Raw genomic sequence first — 16719 nt, forward strand, 5'->3', positions numbered from 1 at the left:
TTCTTCCTTCCCCTCCCCTTTCCTATCCTTTTTGCTTTGCTTGTGTGAGGTGTAAAAAAACCAAATTTGACCTCCATCCATCCATCCATCCATCCATCCATCCATCCATCCATCCATCCATCCATCCATCCATCCATCCACCTTTCCATCCAATGCTTCCTTCCATCCCAGCCAACCATTCATTCATTCACCTATCCATCATTCACGATACACCACCCAGTAGCAGCAACTATCCACCCAGCCATAGCAACCTGATATCAGATGCTACCTACCTAAATGCCACCAGCCAACAAAGATTAAATCGAAAAACCCGTATAAAATAAAGAAACCCACCAAAAGGCAAACCAAAAATCCAGGGGCATGGTGGTGCACCAGTAACACTAACCCGCTTCTTTTGCTCAACCGCCCCCTTCCTCCATCAATAAACCCCATTCTTCCCACTAGCCACACTCTTCGCCGGACTCGTCCTCCCATTCGTCCTTTCCCCCAAAATCCCACTAACATTACTCCTCCCACTCCCACTACTAGCCGGCCTGCCCCCCTCATCAGCAATCAACCTCTCCATAAAAGCAATATAATCAAACTGCCTCTTCCCCCTGTCCTCCTTCACATCCGGCCCCTTGTGCTCAGGAATAATCTCCACCAGCTTCTCAATCACCTCGTCCGGCACCAAGCTATGCCGCAGATCCATCTCCGTCACATACGGCTTCCCGTCCGCCACCTCCCTAAAGCTCTGAAACACCTGCTCCGCCGTGTTCTGATCCTCCGTCACATCAACCATGAACCGAATAAACTGCTCAAACGTCACCCTGTCCCGCCCGTTCGACGTCGCCAAAAAGTACTCGTGCATCTCATCCTCGGAAAACACCAAGCCCAGCGACGCCAACGCAGCCGAAAACTCAATTTCCGACAGGGAATTGCTGTCGTCTCGGTCAAAGTGCCTAAAGACAGACTCGAATTCCTCGAGCTGGATAGGCGTGAGGTTCGTCATGCTCCGTGCCACAACTTGGTTGTCCAAGAAGGCCAATTTTTTCGAAACCGACGATTTGACGAGCGAGAGCTCGTACACCAGCTCGTCGTACGTGTAAGTCGTAAAGTCGTTCTCTTCAATGTTCGCCTCCTGGCACTTGGCGTCTACTGCCGCGATGGTCACCAGGTACGCGTCTAGAGGTGGTAAGTTATCCGACAGCTTTCTGACATGGTGCAGCTGGTCTTCTACATCGCCTTCCAGCCCTGATATGGCTAGTTGCATCGTGTTGAGGGCGAGCGCAAAATCGTTGGCCTTGTCGGCAAAAGACTTGCGGAGGGCGTTTTTGATGCTGTCTTTGTCAGTTTTGGAATCCAAAAAAAGGAAAAGAAAAAGAAAGAAAAAAAAAGGATGAGGGCAAGATCTCACTCTCTAATGGTCTCATTGATCAATTGACCGCGCGCCATCTCAGACTTGGTCAGATTCGACCATTCCCTATCAAGCGTATCTAGACTCAAATGCGCTGGTGGATCATACGGTCGCAACCGATACGTCCCCAACTTGGTCTTGATGTTCCCCAACAGCGTCGCCAACTCGCTCTTCTCCGCCACCCACTCCCTCTTGACACCCCTCTTGTAAGACGCAAACTCACCCGCCTGCGCCTTGGCGTCAGCATAAGTCCCCTCAAACTTTGCAGTCTGCCAGCTCTCAATCTGGGCACGGATGGCCTTGAGAAGAGCAGCCATTCTCCTCTCATAAGCGCTCTGCATCTCCCAGGCACCCTGCATGTTGTTCACAAACTTCTCCACGCGCCGACCCGCGTTCTCAACCTTTTCCATCTGAGAAAAGGCGTGGAACCAGTAGGCAATATACGTCATGAGCGAGCGCTCGTCAGGCTTGGCCACATCGCACACATCCTCCACATCAAGCAGCTTGGGGATGCCAATCTCCTTATGAGCGATATCAAACGCCAGCTGCATGTTGCCCCGGTGATCCGACTTGTCGAGAGCGTCATAGTCGATCAGGTCGGGACGGTGGATATCAAGCAAGGCACAGAATGCCAGGCCATCATTCCAGCTCGCACTAAAATCCCGTACGTCGACCTCGTCGTAACAGGCTGTTTTACGTTGACACCATAGAAGTAGACCTTCTTTGGCCGTCATACCCTCCTCGTTAATGTCACTGATGGTGAAACGCAAAATAAGCGTCCATATCAGCCCCAGGATAATCTTTCTGTTTCCGTCCACGACATCTTCGGCGCCTATATTCGTCATTTGAATCCCTCGGGATTTGATAAAGTTGAGGGCGAGGTTGGCGTTCTCGAAGCGCTGCACACGCAGCTTTGGTTTGGCGGCATATCGGCCGAGTGATTCGCCCGAGAGACACTCGAGGAGGTGGATGAGCATTACCTGTTGGAAAAAAACGGTCAGCATATATACTTCCGACAGCTTTTGCCAGAGAATAATAATAAAAAACACATACGCCATCACTCAGGTCTTGCACCAGATCCTTGACCTCGAGGTTCCGGACTTCCAACTTTGTGTTTAGCCATTTGGTAAAGGTCTTTTGCTGGACCGTAATCCAGCGCTGCTGCTCGGCGAAGGCCATCCTGGTCAGGCCCTGCTCGTGGGGAGGTTCGGTGGCGGCGAGAGCGTCGGCGGCGGGGGTGTTCGAGGCCCGCTTGAAGCGGCCTTTCAACGAGTTTTCCCTCTTGCTGGCGAGGGCTAGGCTGGTTGAGCCTGAACGCTGCAGTCGGGCGGCATGCAGCTGTTTGGCGTCGCGGCGGCTGCGGGTGAGTGGTGGCCGTTGGGGTTGGGGACTGCCCGTGTGAGCACCGAGACCACCAGGTGGGGATGATGGAGATTTGGCGGTGGGGACGTCGTCAGTGCAGTGGGTAGTGTGGCTAGTGCACGATGATGAAGCGGTGCTGGCGATGGATGCCCGTCTGTATTCGTCGTCGTCGGCGTTGTTGTCGCAGATGTCAAAGGTGGTATCCGTGGAGTATTCGGATGAGCCGTTGGAGGAGGCTACCGAGGACACCGAGAGCGCGGAGGGGCGGTTGACAATGGTTGCGGTGGTGGTGGTGGTGGTGGTGGTGGCGCTGTGGCTGCCCGAGTGTTGCTGTAAACAATCGAGATCAGGGAATCGCTCCAGCTCCAACCCCAACCCCACGCTGTTGCCGGGCAGGCCTGGTGCCGGCTGTCCGCCAGCGGCACAACTGTCAAATCCCGCCATTTTTGGCCCGACAGAGCCCCTGATAACGATAAGAAAATAAGGTTGGTCCCAAGATCAGATGCACCACGCCGAGCCTGCTCAGGGGTATGTAGCACCTGGGTATCGAACACAAAAAGAAAAAAATCCAGGGGAGTCGAACAGCGCCGGGCTTCAAGAACAAGACGAGATGCAACATGTGTCTTAGAGTTGTCTCCTGGGGGATCTACAGCTTATATTTCTCTCTGTCCCTTCCGCCAACAGCCAACTCCATGGTGTGTCCGGCACGGCATATGCTATCCTTCGCAAGCACTCTCTTACAGCTGAGAGGATGAAACACCACGGTCCAAGGTCTCCCGTTCCAACAGCAGCCCGCCGGCCTTCTGTTGTCAATGCATCTTGTCAAGTATTTTGAAATGTCGCACCCTGGTGGGACTCCGGCCTCGTGCCGATCGTAGAGCGAGATCGTAGATCCGGCTGTTTGTTCCTAGGTGGGGAGGAAGACGATCACAAGTTACAGTTGCCACCAAGAACCCTGACTGCTGGGCAGCGACACGCATCGATACCACTCTACTGGTGAAAATCGACTGCCAGTCATTCATGCTGGTGACATCCTGGCTGGAAAGAGACGAAAATATCACCGACATCTGTGCCCTCAATAGATCCTTTTATTAAGTCGATGTTCATTTTGTGTTTGGCAACGTCCTGGTCAGCGATAGACGGCCCATTGTCGCATGAATATTGGGTCCTTGAAGCGAGCAGAATCCGACGGCATCTGCTTCATGTGTAGCCTATGAATACTGTGATGTATTTAGCCATCAGGCTTTCGGGTCGCCACAGGAACTGCTCAGTCTCCAAGCAGAGAAAGCTTGACCTCGGCCACCCAGGTTGTAGACATCGAAGTCGGCACTGAGGAGCAATAAGCCAACAAGTGTTGACAACATAATTAAACCCCAATTTTGACATGTTCTCAAGGCCTTGAAAGTTGGCTATGACAAAAATAGACATGAAGGTCAAAAGCCCTTGAATTTCAGGTTGCAATCCTGTTCTGAAAAGATATTGTGTAGAAGTCCCACTACTTTTGTTCACGAGGTGCCCCATTTCACCCAATGTTGGAGCCGAACAGCCATGCTCTGACAGTCATCTGCTGTGTCACGATGAGATGCAGATTGCGCCATCTAAGGAATTGATGGCTGTCTCAAGCCCAGACTGCCTTGGTGAGTATGAAGGTTTCCAAAATCATATTGACAGACCATGCGATACGAGGCTTGAGATTTGAACATGACTGCCATTTATATAGTAATAATGCATCGCAATCCTTTTCCCCATGACGAGCTGGCAACTGGAGGCTGTTCCTGAATGTCCCTGGCAATGCACCCCTTGCCCTGGAGATCCACTGATCTGGACACGCCGTTGAACCCCATCTGTGGGGGAACCAGATCTGTTGACAGCCAGCCAATAGGGGAGCTTGAATGCTCTTCACCCCTGCACTTCACTTGCCCTGGCCCGAGCTTGGCAGGGCTCACCGCCCGACCTGCGGATGCCAGCCCCACTATTCTGCCAGGAAACTCCCCCACTAATCGGCTTGGCTTATCTTTTTTTTGACGTCCCTACGGTTCACTGACTCTCCTCCATCTGTACAACCAAAGAAAAATAACAGGCACAGACCGACCTGCAACTTTGCCGACATAGCTGCAGTACAAGAAGTGACCCGTTTCCGCACCCGCCGAGCCATCGCCGGCGAGCTGCCCATTGCTTCATTGCATTCACAAGGTACGTAGACATCTTCTTCCTTTCTCTCACAATTCCACCTTCCCTTCCTTCTATCACCACCTTTCCTCTCACCCCAATCGAGTCGCCTGGACTGCCACTACTCGGTCCCATTTTCACTGCCCCACCTACACTGCACCTCTCAGATCAAAACATTCATCTTCGCTCTGTCTTTCACCCCTCATTCTCTCTCCCACGCCTTCCTCCCTTCCCTCACATCCATCAACACTACCGACACAGCGACTCCATCATCCTGGCCTTCAGTTAACCTGCTAGTTGAGCTATAGCCACATCGAGTCGCGCAGCAATAACCGCTTCGTTCTGCCAACACTGTAACAATCACAACCGCAAATCACGCAGCATCACAAGAGTCCTTGTTGATCAAAGCCAAGAATCAAATCAACAATGGCTCAGCGTCCCAATACACACCTGCCCGCGGTGCGTTTGGAGACTGAGAAGAATCTGGGCATCACCCATCGTTCTGCCGCCCTGAACTTTGCCTGGACTGGCGATATCCGCAAGCGGTAAGTCTTTCTGTCCTTGATCGCTGTCTTTTGTGATTTTTCTGACTGGAAAATGCAGATATACCGATTTCCTTGTGTATGAGATCAACATAGATGGTTCTGTCATCCACCTTTACGACTTCATTGAAGACAAGCCGGCTCACTCCCCAACTGAGAGTCAGTTTCAGGTGAGATGGTTGTCTTGATGTGATTTGACCAACAGACTGTGCTAACCCCATTTCCAGAACAAGTCGACTGCTCTTGTTCCCGCTTCGACTGGGCCTCGCAAGCAGGAAAACAAAGCCCCTATTGTAGTCCAAGAGATTTCCAAGGAGGACCAGGAGAAGCTCATCAAGTTGATCGGCGCGTCGACAGCCAAGAAGCTCATCGAGGTCGACAACAATGTGCAACGCAAAGTGCTCATGAGCGCCGAAAACCGCACTGTCGTCTTCGACCCGATTGACGATCGCTCTCAACGTGCCGAAGTCCATCAGGAGATTCGTCGCATCTTCAACAGCCGTGTGGAGACTGTTGCCAACTCTGAAGGCGTCATCACTGCGACCCCCTCCAAGTGGGCTGTCACCCGTGGCAGCAGTAACAACCGCACTCCTAGCCAGACATTTGGTTCCCGTCGCGACAATACTAGAGGTCAAGATCGCAACGTCAGCTTCGCCAAGCTGGGTGGTGAATATCTCCACTTCACCATGTACAAGGAGAACAAGGATACGATGGACGCAATCAACACAATCGCCCGTCTCTTGAAGATCAAGGCCACAAATTTTGGCTTTGCCGGCACCAAAGATCGCCGTGCCGCGACTGTTCAGCGGATCAGTGTCCGCTACCAGAGGGCCTCGAACCTCACTTGGTTGAACACCCGTATCCCCAACGTCAAGGTTGGTGATTTTGTGCACAAGGAGCAGCCACTCTCTCTTGGTCAACACGGTGGCAATGAGTTCATCATCACTCTCAAGAACTGCTCCCCTCTCGGTGGCAGTGAATGCTCTGTTGCTCAGCGCATGAAGATGATTCAACAGACGGTCGAGTGCGGCCTTGCCTATCTTAAGCATAACGGATACATCAACTACTTTGGTCTTCAGCGCTTCGGCACCCACACCATCGGGACCCACCTTCTTGGCATGAAGATTCTGCAAGGCGATTTCGAAGGCGTCATCGACGCAATTCTTCATGTCGATGATCACTACATTCAGGAGGCCTTCAATAACGTTGGCTCATCTCACGGGACCAAGCGTGATTTTGATCACAGCCACGGCAATGGCAACAACGCCAGCACTGCCAACCGCGATGACTACGATCGTGCCCGCGCCATCACCATCTGGAAGACTTCCAAGAATGCAAGCAAGGCTGTGGAGGGCCTACCCAAGAGATTCAGCTCTGAAATCGCTCTCATCCGCCACCTTGGCAAGAACCCAAAGGACTTTACGGGTGCAATTCTGAGCATCACGCGTAGTATGCGAATGATGTATATTCACGCCTTCCAGTCCTACGTCTGGAACCACGCTGCATCCCGTCGTTGGTCCAAGTATGGCGCTCGTGTCATTGAAGGCGACATTGTCTTGAACGAGGATGTTGAGGATGCCATCACTCGTCCCAGCGAGGATGATGAGTTCGACACTTACGACGACAATGAGGTCGCTCATGTCTTCCCCCAAGCTCACGTGGTTACTGCCGAGGACCTGGCCGCTGAGAAGTACACCATCTTCGATGTCGTTCTCCCCACTCCCGGCTATGATGTCGTTTATCCCCAGAATGAGATTGGCGAGTTCTATGTCGAGTTCATGGGCAAGGAGGAAAATGGCGGTCTGAATCCTTACGACATGCGTCGCAAGAATCGGGAGTTCTCTCTCAGCGGCAGCTACCGCGCTCTCATGGGTCGCTTCATTACTGAGCCCCAATACGCCATTCGGGCTTATGTCGATGACACTGAGCAAATGTACCCCACTGACTTGGATTTTGCTACTCACAAGAAGGCCCAGCAGAAGAAGTCTCTGGCCCAGCCCAAGCCAGCCAGCCAGGCTGCCAACTCTTGGAATGCCTTTGCCGCCAATCCTGCGGCATTTGATGATGCTTTGGCTGAGTTTCAGCGCCGGCGCAAGGCTAGCGAAGGGCCTGCTTCTGAAGTCAAGACAGTCATCAAGGAGACTTGGGTCGAAACTGGTGTCAACGGCTCCGCTAAGCGCGTCAAGGTTGCCCGCCATCAGCAAGAGATTGAGTCACCGCCCGAGACCCCTCAGGCCGACGCTTTGACCAGGCGTTCTTCTGATCCCGAGCTTCAGGCTCACATGAAAGCCGCGCTGTTCCCTGGGAACACGGAGGCTCCGGCTGTCGTCCCCCAAGAGGATCTCGAAATGGTCGACACCCCTTGCGCCCCTACCCCTGCCAGGGGCCCTGCTTTCCTCTTGAAGTCGCCCCCTGTCGGCAAGGGTGTTTCCCTTCTTGACGCGTACTCTCCCATCGCTGAGCCTGCCGCTCCTCTCCAGCAGAATCCTGGTAATTTGTCTGGGGATGGCGGTCTTGTCGTCCCGAAGGGTCCCAATACCTCTGGCGCCCGAGGTCTTTCTGACGCGTTCTACGCCGCTGGCGGGGACGACCCTTTTGTTGGCCAAACTTCGCCTCCTACGACCATTGTGAAGAAAGAAGAGAGCGACTCGGTTGCCAAGTCAGAATCCGACGAATGGTACGGGAAGAAGGAATTGGCTGGTCTTCTCGGCGGCCCGACTGCTCTCGTCAAGACTGAGCAGGAAGACGACGCCGCGCCCTCTACCTCCCAGGCGCTCGTCAAGGTTGAGGACGACTGCAAGTCGGATTCCAGTGTCGAAGAGTTGATCAATGGTGTCCCCTTGCCCAAATTCTACACGGCGTCCAACAACCCGTTGTTGCCTCCCAAGAACATTGTCGACGTCGACACTCTCGACCCCAGGGCGCGCAAGATTGCTGTCATTCTCAAATTTCAGCTTAAGACTAGCAACTATGCCACTGTTGTGCTCCGTGAGCTCATGGGTACTACCGTCGAGTAGTGTGCCCACTTTTCAACACCAACCCTACAGGTGGCTTTGCCTGATCAACCGAAGCTATCCACAACAGGACGAGATTATACTGAAATTTCTTGTCCCTCTGTTTTCTGATCGCATTTGAGGCGATGTCATCGCGTCTCAGCAACATCTGGTGGAGCACATGGGCTCCTGATTGCCACGATGGTTCATTTTGCCGTATACACATTCACGGATACGCGGCCGCTTTTCATGGCTCGATCCTACAAGCATAACTATTCACTTTCTTCGACTCAAGCATAACTACATCAACTGTCTTCGACCTGTACACTATTCGCTGCACGACTACTGCCGTACCAAGCAAATCGACTCGATTTTCTTGCAAGCATTTCAGCAAGCGTTGCCATTAAGTTAGCGACCTCGAGACGTTGCAAGCCATGTTCAAAGCCAAGGACTTTTTTGTTCATTCTCGCGTCGGAAGCTCCCATTCAATTGGGGACATGTCAGAAAGCCGCTCTCACTGAGTTGGGGGGGCACACTCTTAGAGGGAAGCTCCCATTAAGTTGGGGACATTACCGAAACAAAATCTTTGGCACGACGGGAGGTTCTCATCGAGTTGGGGACGTTACCGAGTTTTGAGGCATTGGGGGTTCTTTTCCTCTTCATTGGTCGTCATTGTCTTTTTTTTTGTTCTTTCCTTCGGGGTGGGTTTGCTTTGCGTGGAGTTCCGGTTCGGCATACATGAAAATGGTGTTTGGGATTTATAGACGGATGGATGGGACAAGGGCAAAAGTTTGGGATGGTTGTTTTCTTCATTCTCTTTCTCTCTCATTTCTTTTCTTCTTTTGGTCGTCAAGATTTGATTGATTATAAGAGATACCCACTTTTGCGATTTTGAGGATAGGAGAAAAGGAAGATATCCCCTGTGAGGAAGGGAAGAAAATAGGTGCTGGGATTTGTAGGGAGAGAAGATTGGTGGGATTATGGCGAGCATTCCGAGACATCACAACACAAGGACAACACTAGGTTTTCGGTTTTCAGTTTTCTATTTCCCTCTCAAGAAAAGAGGGAAGGGTAGTAGATGATGGACTTTGTTAGCTAGTGTGTGATGGCTAGGGGTAATGAGGAGAAGTCTACTGCTATATTCTTTTGTTTTGTTTTGGTGATGTGATTATGTATGTTACAAGCAGTTGAAGCATGGTCCTCACTGAAGTGATAACTACACCTAGATCCAATCTTGAAACCGCCTTGTAATTTGTGAAGCCACCCACATCCCCAATTGTTACAGCATCAAAGAAAAATGTAATGTAAATAGGCCCAGCCCGTGTATATATTTCATCTCGGTAAAATCTTTATGTAAAATACTCGACCTAAAATCTCAAGGCATTCATCATTAAGGATAGAGAGAAGAAGGCGTAAAGTAAGTAAGTAAGTAAGAGTGTGTGTGTGTGTGTGTGTGTGTGTGTGTGTGTGTTTTCGTCGTTGTAGAATGTAGTTCGTGCGTGTTGGCCCAACATCATCATCCATCCCTTCCTGCCAGCGCCAACCTGCCCCCCCAACCCCAACCCCAACCCCAATTCCCATATTGCCGTCCGTATATCTAACCAAGATAAAGTTGGAAATATCGTACCAGATCACCACCCCTGAACCCCGACCGTGACTCCTAGCCATAACAAGCCAGTATCTTCTTCTCTTCTTCCTAGTCAAAATGTCGTTTCAATCACCCCTTCCATTTCGGAGAGGCTTCTATCCTCAACTCTCCTACATCTTCACACTCTTCCCCTCACTTCTTATCATCCCACCCCCAAACCTGCGTCAAATACTTGCTCATATTCACCCTCTTGGTCTTCATCTCCACCATCCAAGGGTGCTCCAGCATCCTCCACGGCGTTGCCCTCCTAAGCGGATCCTTCTCCAGACTACTCCCCCCCAAAAAGTCAGCAATCTTCCCAACCATTTCCCTTTGTCGGCGATCACTTACCAGCACTCAATAAAATACTTAAAACTATCACTCCAAAAAATACTCGCCTCGGGCTCGTCCTTCAGCTTGGGAATCGGCTGCCTCACAATATACGTCAACAAATCAATCAACCCCGCCCTAGGCTGCATCTCGGTCCCGTCCGCAGGAAACGGAAACCTATGCTGCGCAACCTCCAGCAGCGTCACGCCCGTCGACCAGACGTCGCTCGTGATGGTGTATGACTGCCCCGTGATCCGTTCCGGAGCCATGTAGTAACTCGTTCCGATAAAAGTGTTGGCATCTCCCTTGGTGCCAAACTCACCCGACACACCAAAGTCGCAAAGCTTAACCTCCCCGTTGCGGCAGAGGAGGATGTTGCTCGGTTTGATGTCACGGTGAATAATTTTTTTGCTGTGGAGGTAGGTCAGGCCCTGGAGGACGCCCTCGGAAATCTTCCCGAGGACTTTTTCTCCTGTGCGGCCGCCGAGGCGCTTGACTTCCTTGTAGATGGAGTCGAGCGAGCCGCCCTCGCAGAATTCCATCGCGATGGAGATGGTGGCGGTCGAGGGGTCGACAAAGGCGCCGTAGTACCTGCAGATGTGCTCTGACATGCAGTCCTTGTTGAAGCCGAGCTCGCGGACGATTTGGCGTTTGACGTCGGGGTCGGGGTTGGTTGTGATGACCTTTTGGGTACGTTAGTTTACACATGGTGATGGATAAAGGGGTCAAAAGGGCGCGTACCTTGAGAGCGAAAACCGTGTTCCCCCCCTTGAGCTTACACCTCGTCACCGCACCACCCGCACCCTCTCCCAAACTCCCCAGCTCGACAATCCTCTTCTCCATGCTCACGATCCTCCAGCCTTCATCGTCCAGATCCTCCACATCCGCGCTCCTCGCCTTGTCTAGGCTCAGCTTGTCGAAGCTCTCCAGCCCGTGTAGGCTGTTTTCTCTTTCCATACCGACGCTCTCGCTGGCGTTTGAGTAGAGCGATCCCACAGCTGATACCGGGTCCCCTGTCCCGGCGTGTCTAGTCGGCCCAATGCCATACTGCTCAGCAAACGACAAAGCGCTGAACTGCGACCCGGCACTGGTTGGGTTGCTCGCGCGGCCATCAAAGGGGCCGAAAGAGCCGGATCTGGAGTGGGCGGCGCTGGATTCGCTGCCGCCGCTGGCGGATTGGAGACTGAGGGCGGGCTTGATGTGTTGTGGTTGTTCTTGCGGGACCACGCTGCTGCTTCCCATGGGGGTAGCAAGATGAAGAGTCGGGAGTGCTGGTCTACCTGGGGCCGGGCCGGGGTTGCTGAGTGGTTTTGCGTTGGGGGATGGAGGGATGGCGAGGCCGAGACGGGGAGCACGTCCGCCGGAGCGGTTGCCTCCTGGGAGGGCGGGACGGAGGAGGGGAACGCTGTTCATCTTTGGGACGGAGGAGCCGGGCGAGGGCTGTGGTGATGGGAACTCCAGGGTAAGGTTTGGTGGTTGAGGCTTTGACATGGTTGGCAATGGTTAGTTGAGGATATCTACAATGATACTGGAGAGGACTGATTGTTCCAAGGTTCCGGTGGGATGGGTCCACCAGTCGCCTGATTGTTTGACAAAAGCCCCGGCACAGACAGGCACTGACGGGGAGAGGGAAAGAGAAAGAGAGGAGAGATTTTTATTGATTGGAAAGAAAAAGGTCCATACCCGAGGCGCAGCGGCCTCGCTGCTCTGATTGTCTGAAGCGACCATTCTGGGCCTGTTGGAAACTCCTGCGCTGTCGGGTCACCTCACAGCAGAGGAGGGGGGTTAGCGGGGAACGGGGCGGCAGCTAGTCGAGTAAACAGGGCTGCTAGACTCGGCGGTGGGCGAACGGTCGAGTCGTGCGAATGCAACTGTTGATTATCTCGAGGATGTAGGGCTGAGAAAGGTTCCCTTTCGAGATATCTGAGGGCAAATGGCCAAATGCGATGCGGTGCGGTGCGGTGCGGTGCGGTGGAAAGAGCTCGTGCGACGAACAGCAGCGAGCCGACAGCGATGGAACGCACGGATAAGGCAGGCAGGCAAGGCACGGCTTTCAGGTGGTGGGGTGGTGTGGTGCTCGCTAGGGATATGGCCGGTTTGGAATCGGGCCAGATCGGTCCTGTCCTGTCCTCGATGAGTTGTCCTTGACTACGGAGTAGGGAGTCCTGGGTGACCGCAGATTCGGGAAGAGGGAGGAAGAGGGATTTGAGGGTGATGGAGGAGTTGAGGTGGTGGTCAGAGATAGAATAGTCCTAGATAGATATTTGCCCCTGTGCTGCTGAGACCAGACGAACAAGACAAGAAAGACATCTGCACGTTCGAGGCAAGCCGGGCGCCTGTGGTTCTAGGACCAGGGGGCCTCTGAGGTTTGCTTGGCCGGCCGCTGGCCAATGCGAGGACCCGGGTGTCCAGGGGTGGCCGTTGGGGGTGAAAGGCGGGGCACCGTCTGGTGCCATCACCAGACAAAGACTTTCTTTAACGTCCAAGTTTCAAAGTTTGAACTAGCGAAGATTTTGACAGCATTGTCCATTTCCATTTCCATGATCTCGTGGCTAAGGTACCTGAAAAGCGGAAATTACACGGGGCCGCCTCGACCGATATGGCCATTTTAGGACTTATCCTGAGAAGAAAGGAAGGCTGTCATGACTGGTGGCTGATGAGGAATGGCTTTTTGGTCAAGATGGGATTACATCTTAGCAAAACTAATTACCAGCACATGCCGCCCTGAGGCAAGGAAGAGCGCGAAGGAGCCGTGGGAGCCGTCCCCGTACACTTCGTACACACCACTGACGTGAGCAGTTCAACAAGCGACGCAGGGTGCATGGATCGCCAGAAATTACCTACTGTTGACTGGACACATCGCGGCTGTCTGTTGGTTCACTCCGTGAGAACTTGATGTGACGGCGTCGAATATCAAAAAGGCAACGGCTTTTCCCAAGCGCCCAGCCCTAGTCCCAATAAGCGCCCGCCCACACAGTGGGGTTGATGCATCTTGTCGTTCCAGTGGGTCGCTAAAAGCCGCCCCACATTTTAGACGTCAAACCTCCAACCAAAATTTTTGATGGCAGCAACACATCTCATCGAGGACTATATCTCATCACACCACACAGACGTCATGCCATCAGCTGCCTCAAAAAAGACCGGAAAGGTCAAGCCGGTGCCGGTGGATGAGGATATCCATTCAGATGATGTAAACTCAGGACCAGGTTCTGGCTCTGATTCAGACGACTCCAACCACTCAGACTCGGACTCGGATTCACTGGATAGCAACAGCCCCAGAAAACGCCGCCGAACAGAACCAAAAAATGTTCAAGTCGTCGACCACGGCGACAACGATGATGATGAAGATGATGATGAAGATGATGTCCCAAAAGTCATCCAGTCTGCCTACAGCGTAGCGTCACGCATCAAGCCTCAAAAATCCCAGGCCGACAAAGAGGCCGAGGCCGTAAAGGCGACCCTCCCGGAGCCCACCACCGGGGTCACGGTCTCTACCGACTCCAACACCACCTTCGAGTCCCTAGGAGTCCGCCCATGGCTGGTTCAGTCCCTCGCCAACATGGCTATCAAACGGCCCACCGCCATTCAAAGAGAAAGTATCCCCATGCTTCTCAAAGGAAGAGACTGCATCGGTGGCAGTAGGACAGGTTCCGGCAAAACAGTTGCCTTTTCAGTCCCCATCCTTCAACAATGGGCCGAGAATCCATCGGCCATCTTCGGCGTCATTCTCACTCCTACTCGGCAAGATTCTCCTCTCACCCTCGCACGATTTCATCTCATATACTAATTTCGGCTCACAGTGAACTCGCCCTCCAAATCTTCGAACAAGTCAAGGCCATCTCCTCCCCTCACTCCCTCAAAGCAATCCTCGTCACCGGAGGCGCAGACATGCGGGCCCAGGCCATCGCCCTCGCCCAAAGGCCACACATCGTCATCGCCACCCCCGGCCGTCTAGCCGACCACATCCGCACTTCCGGCTACGACACCGTCTGCGGCTTGGGTCGCGTGAGATTCGTCGTGCTAGACGAAGCAGACAGGTTGCTTGCCGACAACGGTCCTGGTTCCATGCTCCCGGACGTGGAAGAGTGTCTCTCCGCCTTGCCACCGGCCGAGAAACGGCAGACACTCTTGTTCACCGCTACCATCACCCCGGAAGTCATGGCTCTCAAGAATATGCCCAGAAAACCTGGGAGAGAGCCGGTGTTTGTGTGTGAAGTTGACACGGAGAAGTTGGCGATTCCACCAACGCTTAAGCAGATGCATTTACAGGTTCCTGTTACACACAGGGAGCACTACTTGCACATGTTTCTGCTGACGGAGCAAAACGTCGACAAGAGCATTATTATCTTTTGCAACAGGACATCAACAGCTGATTTCCTCCATCATTTACTTCGGTTGTTGGACCATAGGGTAACGAGTCTACACTCTAAACTGCCCCAACGACAGCGGATAGACAACCTGGGCAGATTCAGAGCGTCGGCCGCAAGGATTTTGGTGGCGACGGATGTGGCGGCCAGAGGTTTGGATATTCCTGAAGTGAAGATGGTGATCAACTATGATATCCCGAGAGATCCAGATGATTACATTCATCGCGTCGGTCGCACGGCCAGAGCGGGGAGGAAGGGCGATGCGGTCACGTTTGTTGGGCAGAGGGATGTTGATTTGGTGCTGGCGATTGAGGAGAGGGTGGGGAGGAAGATGGAGGCGTGGGAGGAGGAGGGCGTGAACTTGGAGACGAGGGTGGTGAGGGAGGCGTTGAAGTTGGTGAGCGAGAAGAAGAGGGAGGCGTTGCTGGAGTTGGAGGAGGGGAAGGAGGTTGGTGGGAAGAGGAAGAGGGGGATGGAGAAGCTGAGGGCTACTTGAGTGCTTGTGGTGATGTAGCCATGTTGAGTGGGACAATGAAGATACCCGATTCATTCATCATAATCCATAATTGCTCTTTGCACAACACTTGACTGAACGACACACTCCACGGTCTGCTATGTTCGACAATCAGCCTATGACAATCTCATCCAGTTGAACCGAACCACAAGACATCAACATCAATAAGTAGCACTCAACCTCTGCACCAAATACTCCCCGCTATATATCCCCTCATACTTCTTCTCCCCCTTCTCGCCCCCATAAGTCCCAGGAATAGCCTCGATGAAGCTGTCGAAATTCGGGTTGCAAAAGTACCTGTTTTCCTTCATCAGCACACATCACATCCTTCTACTCTTTCTCTCTCTCTCTCTCTCTCAGCAAGTACTCACGCAACACTATACCTGGCCGGATACTCCTTCACCTCTTCACTCTCCCCCTCCTCCTTCGGAGGCGGAGGCTCAACAACCCGATGAATCGTACTCTTCACCCCATCATTCGCCCACCTAGCCAGCAAATCCCCTGCATTCACCACCACCGTCCCCTCAACAGGCCTCGCATCCACAAACCTCCCCCCCGGCGCCCTAACCTGCAAACCCCCCCTCCCATCCTGAAACAAAAGCGTGATACTCCCATAATCACTATGCTCCCCCGCCCGAATCGCCCCCTGCTCAAACCTTTCCTTTCCCACAGCCGGATAATGCAACAACCGTAACGTATTATCCCCCCTGTCCACAAACCCATCAAAAAACCCCTCCCCCAACCCCATACCCACAGCTATAGCCCTCATAACCTCCACATTCAGCTCATGACACCGTCTGTGAAACTCAGTCATCACTTCCCTGAACCCTGCCAACTCGGGCCAGCGGTTAGGATGACCAGGCTCATCCTCCCTCCCAATCTCAAAACTCTCCTTCAGATCGGGCACCTTCTCCCTTAAACTCTCCACCTCGTCCGGCTTCGTCAGCTGCGTCACTTTTTCTCTGCCGGGGGCCGAGTACCCCCTATTGGCGTCGGGTGTGGTCCACAGGTATTTCCTCTTGAAGTCTTCTCCGTGATCAAAAAAGCTGGCAGAGTTGACAAAGACAGAGGTCAAGAGGTCGGGGGGGATGGGGGTGTGGGAGAGGTAGAGAAAGCCTGAAGTCTGAAAGGCAGTGAGGATTGCTTTGGCGGTAGCAGCTTTGGATTCGGGGGAGCCAGCGAGGAAATCGGAAAAGTTGATGATCTGAGGGCGAGTGTTAGTAGATATGGGAGGGGATGAGAGTGAGGGGGAAGGGGTAGCTACAGGAATGACGAGGCCGTCTTGTTCCACTGCTGTTGAGCCCATCTTGAGCTTCACTTCAGGGAAATGACTGAAGAATTAAAGACATAACAAGCATACAGGTTCAAAAGCGGGGTGAAGCTTCAAATATGCTGCTGCAGAGTTCCCTTTGTGCTACA

The 16719-nt window shown here is 53.0% G+C and overlaps 5 protein-coding genes across 5 annotated transcripts; 2 read left to right on the plus strand and 3 right to left on the minus strand.

The window, feature by feature from the left end:
- Positions 1-204: 204 nt before the first annotated feature.
- On the minus strand, positions 205-3233 carry ain1 (alpha-actinin). Its single transcript, XM_062950644.1, has 3 exons — positions 2450-3233; positions 1397-2376; positions 205-1319 (listed from the first exon to the last, which is right to left on the minus strand). The coding sequence occupies exons 1-3, from the start codon at positions 3200-3202 to the stop codon at positions 419-421; spliced, it is 2634 nt and encodes an 877-aa protein (XP_062796673.1). The 5' UTR covers positions 3203-3233; the 3' UTR covers positions 205-418.
- A 1573-nt stretch (positions 3234-4806) lies between these two features.
- PUS7 (multisubstrate pseudouridine synthase 7) lies at positions 4807-9717 on the plus strand. Its single transcript, XM_062950645.1, has 3 exons — positions 4807-5472; positions 5531-5639; positions 5697-9717. Exons 1-3 carry the CDS (start codon positions 5354-5356, stop codon positions 8484-8486), a joined length of 3018 nt encoding a protein of 1005 aa, XP_062796674.1. The 5' UTR covers positions 4807-5353; the 3' UTR covers positions 8487-9717.
- MKK1 (Protein kinase C signaling pathway involved MAPKK protein) lies at positions 9691-12880 on the minus strand. The gene is given in 5 exon segments (XM_062950646.1): positions 9691-9887; positions 9906-10378; positions 10441-11102; positions 11161-11901; positions 12103-12880. 4 exon segments carry the CDS (start codon positions 12145-12147, stop codon positions 10243-10245), a joined length of 1584 nt encoding a protein of 527 aa, XP_062796675.1. The 5' UTR covers positions 12148-12880; the 3' UTR covers positions 9691-9887; positions 9906-10242.
- A 600-nt stretch (positions 12881-13480) lies between these two features.
- On the plus strand, positions 13481-15282 carry DBP8 (putative RNA helicase; the record flags this gene model as incomplete). The annotated part of the gene is made up of 2 exons (XM_062950647.1): positions 13481-14160; positions 14220-15282. The coding sequence occupies 2 exons, from the start codon at positions 13481-13483 to the stop codon at positions 15280-15282; spliced, it is 1743 nt and encodes a 580-aa protein (XP_062796676.1).
- On the minus strand, positions 14138-16606 carry QC764_710290 (uncharacterized protein; the record flags this gene model as incomplete). Its single annotated transcript, XM_062950648.1, has 5 exons — positions 14138-15087; positions 15295-15597; positions 15672-15848; positions 15957-16504; positions 16565-16606. 4 exons carry the CDS (start codon positions 16604-16606, stop codon positions 15462-15464), a joined length of 903 nt encoding a protein of 300 aa, XP_062796677.1. The 3' UTR covers positions 14138-15087; positions 15295-15461.
- Between the last annotated feature and the right edge of the window lie 113 nt (positions 16607-16719).

Source organism: Podospora pseudoanserina (assembly GCF_035222485.1).
Source record: "Podospora pseudoanserina strain CBS 124.78 chromosome 7 map unlocalized CBS124.78p_7, whole genome shotgun sequence".
NCBI lineage: Eukaryota > Fungi > Ascomycota > Sordariomycetes > Sordariales > Podosporaceae > Podospora > Podospora pseudoanserina.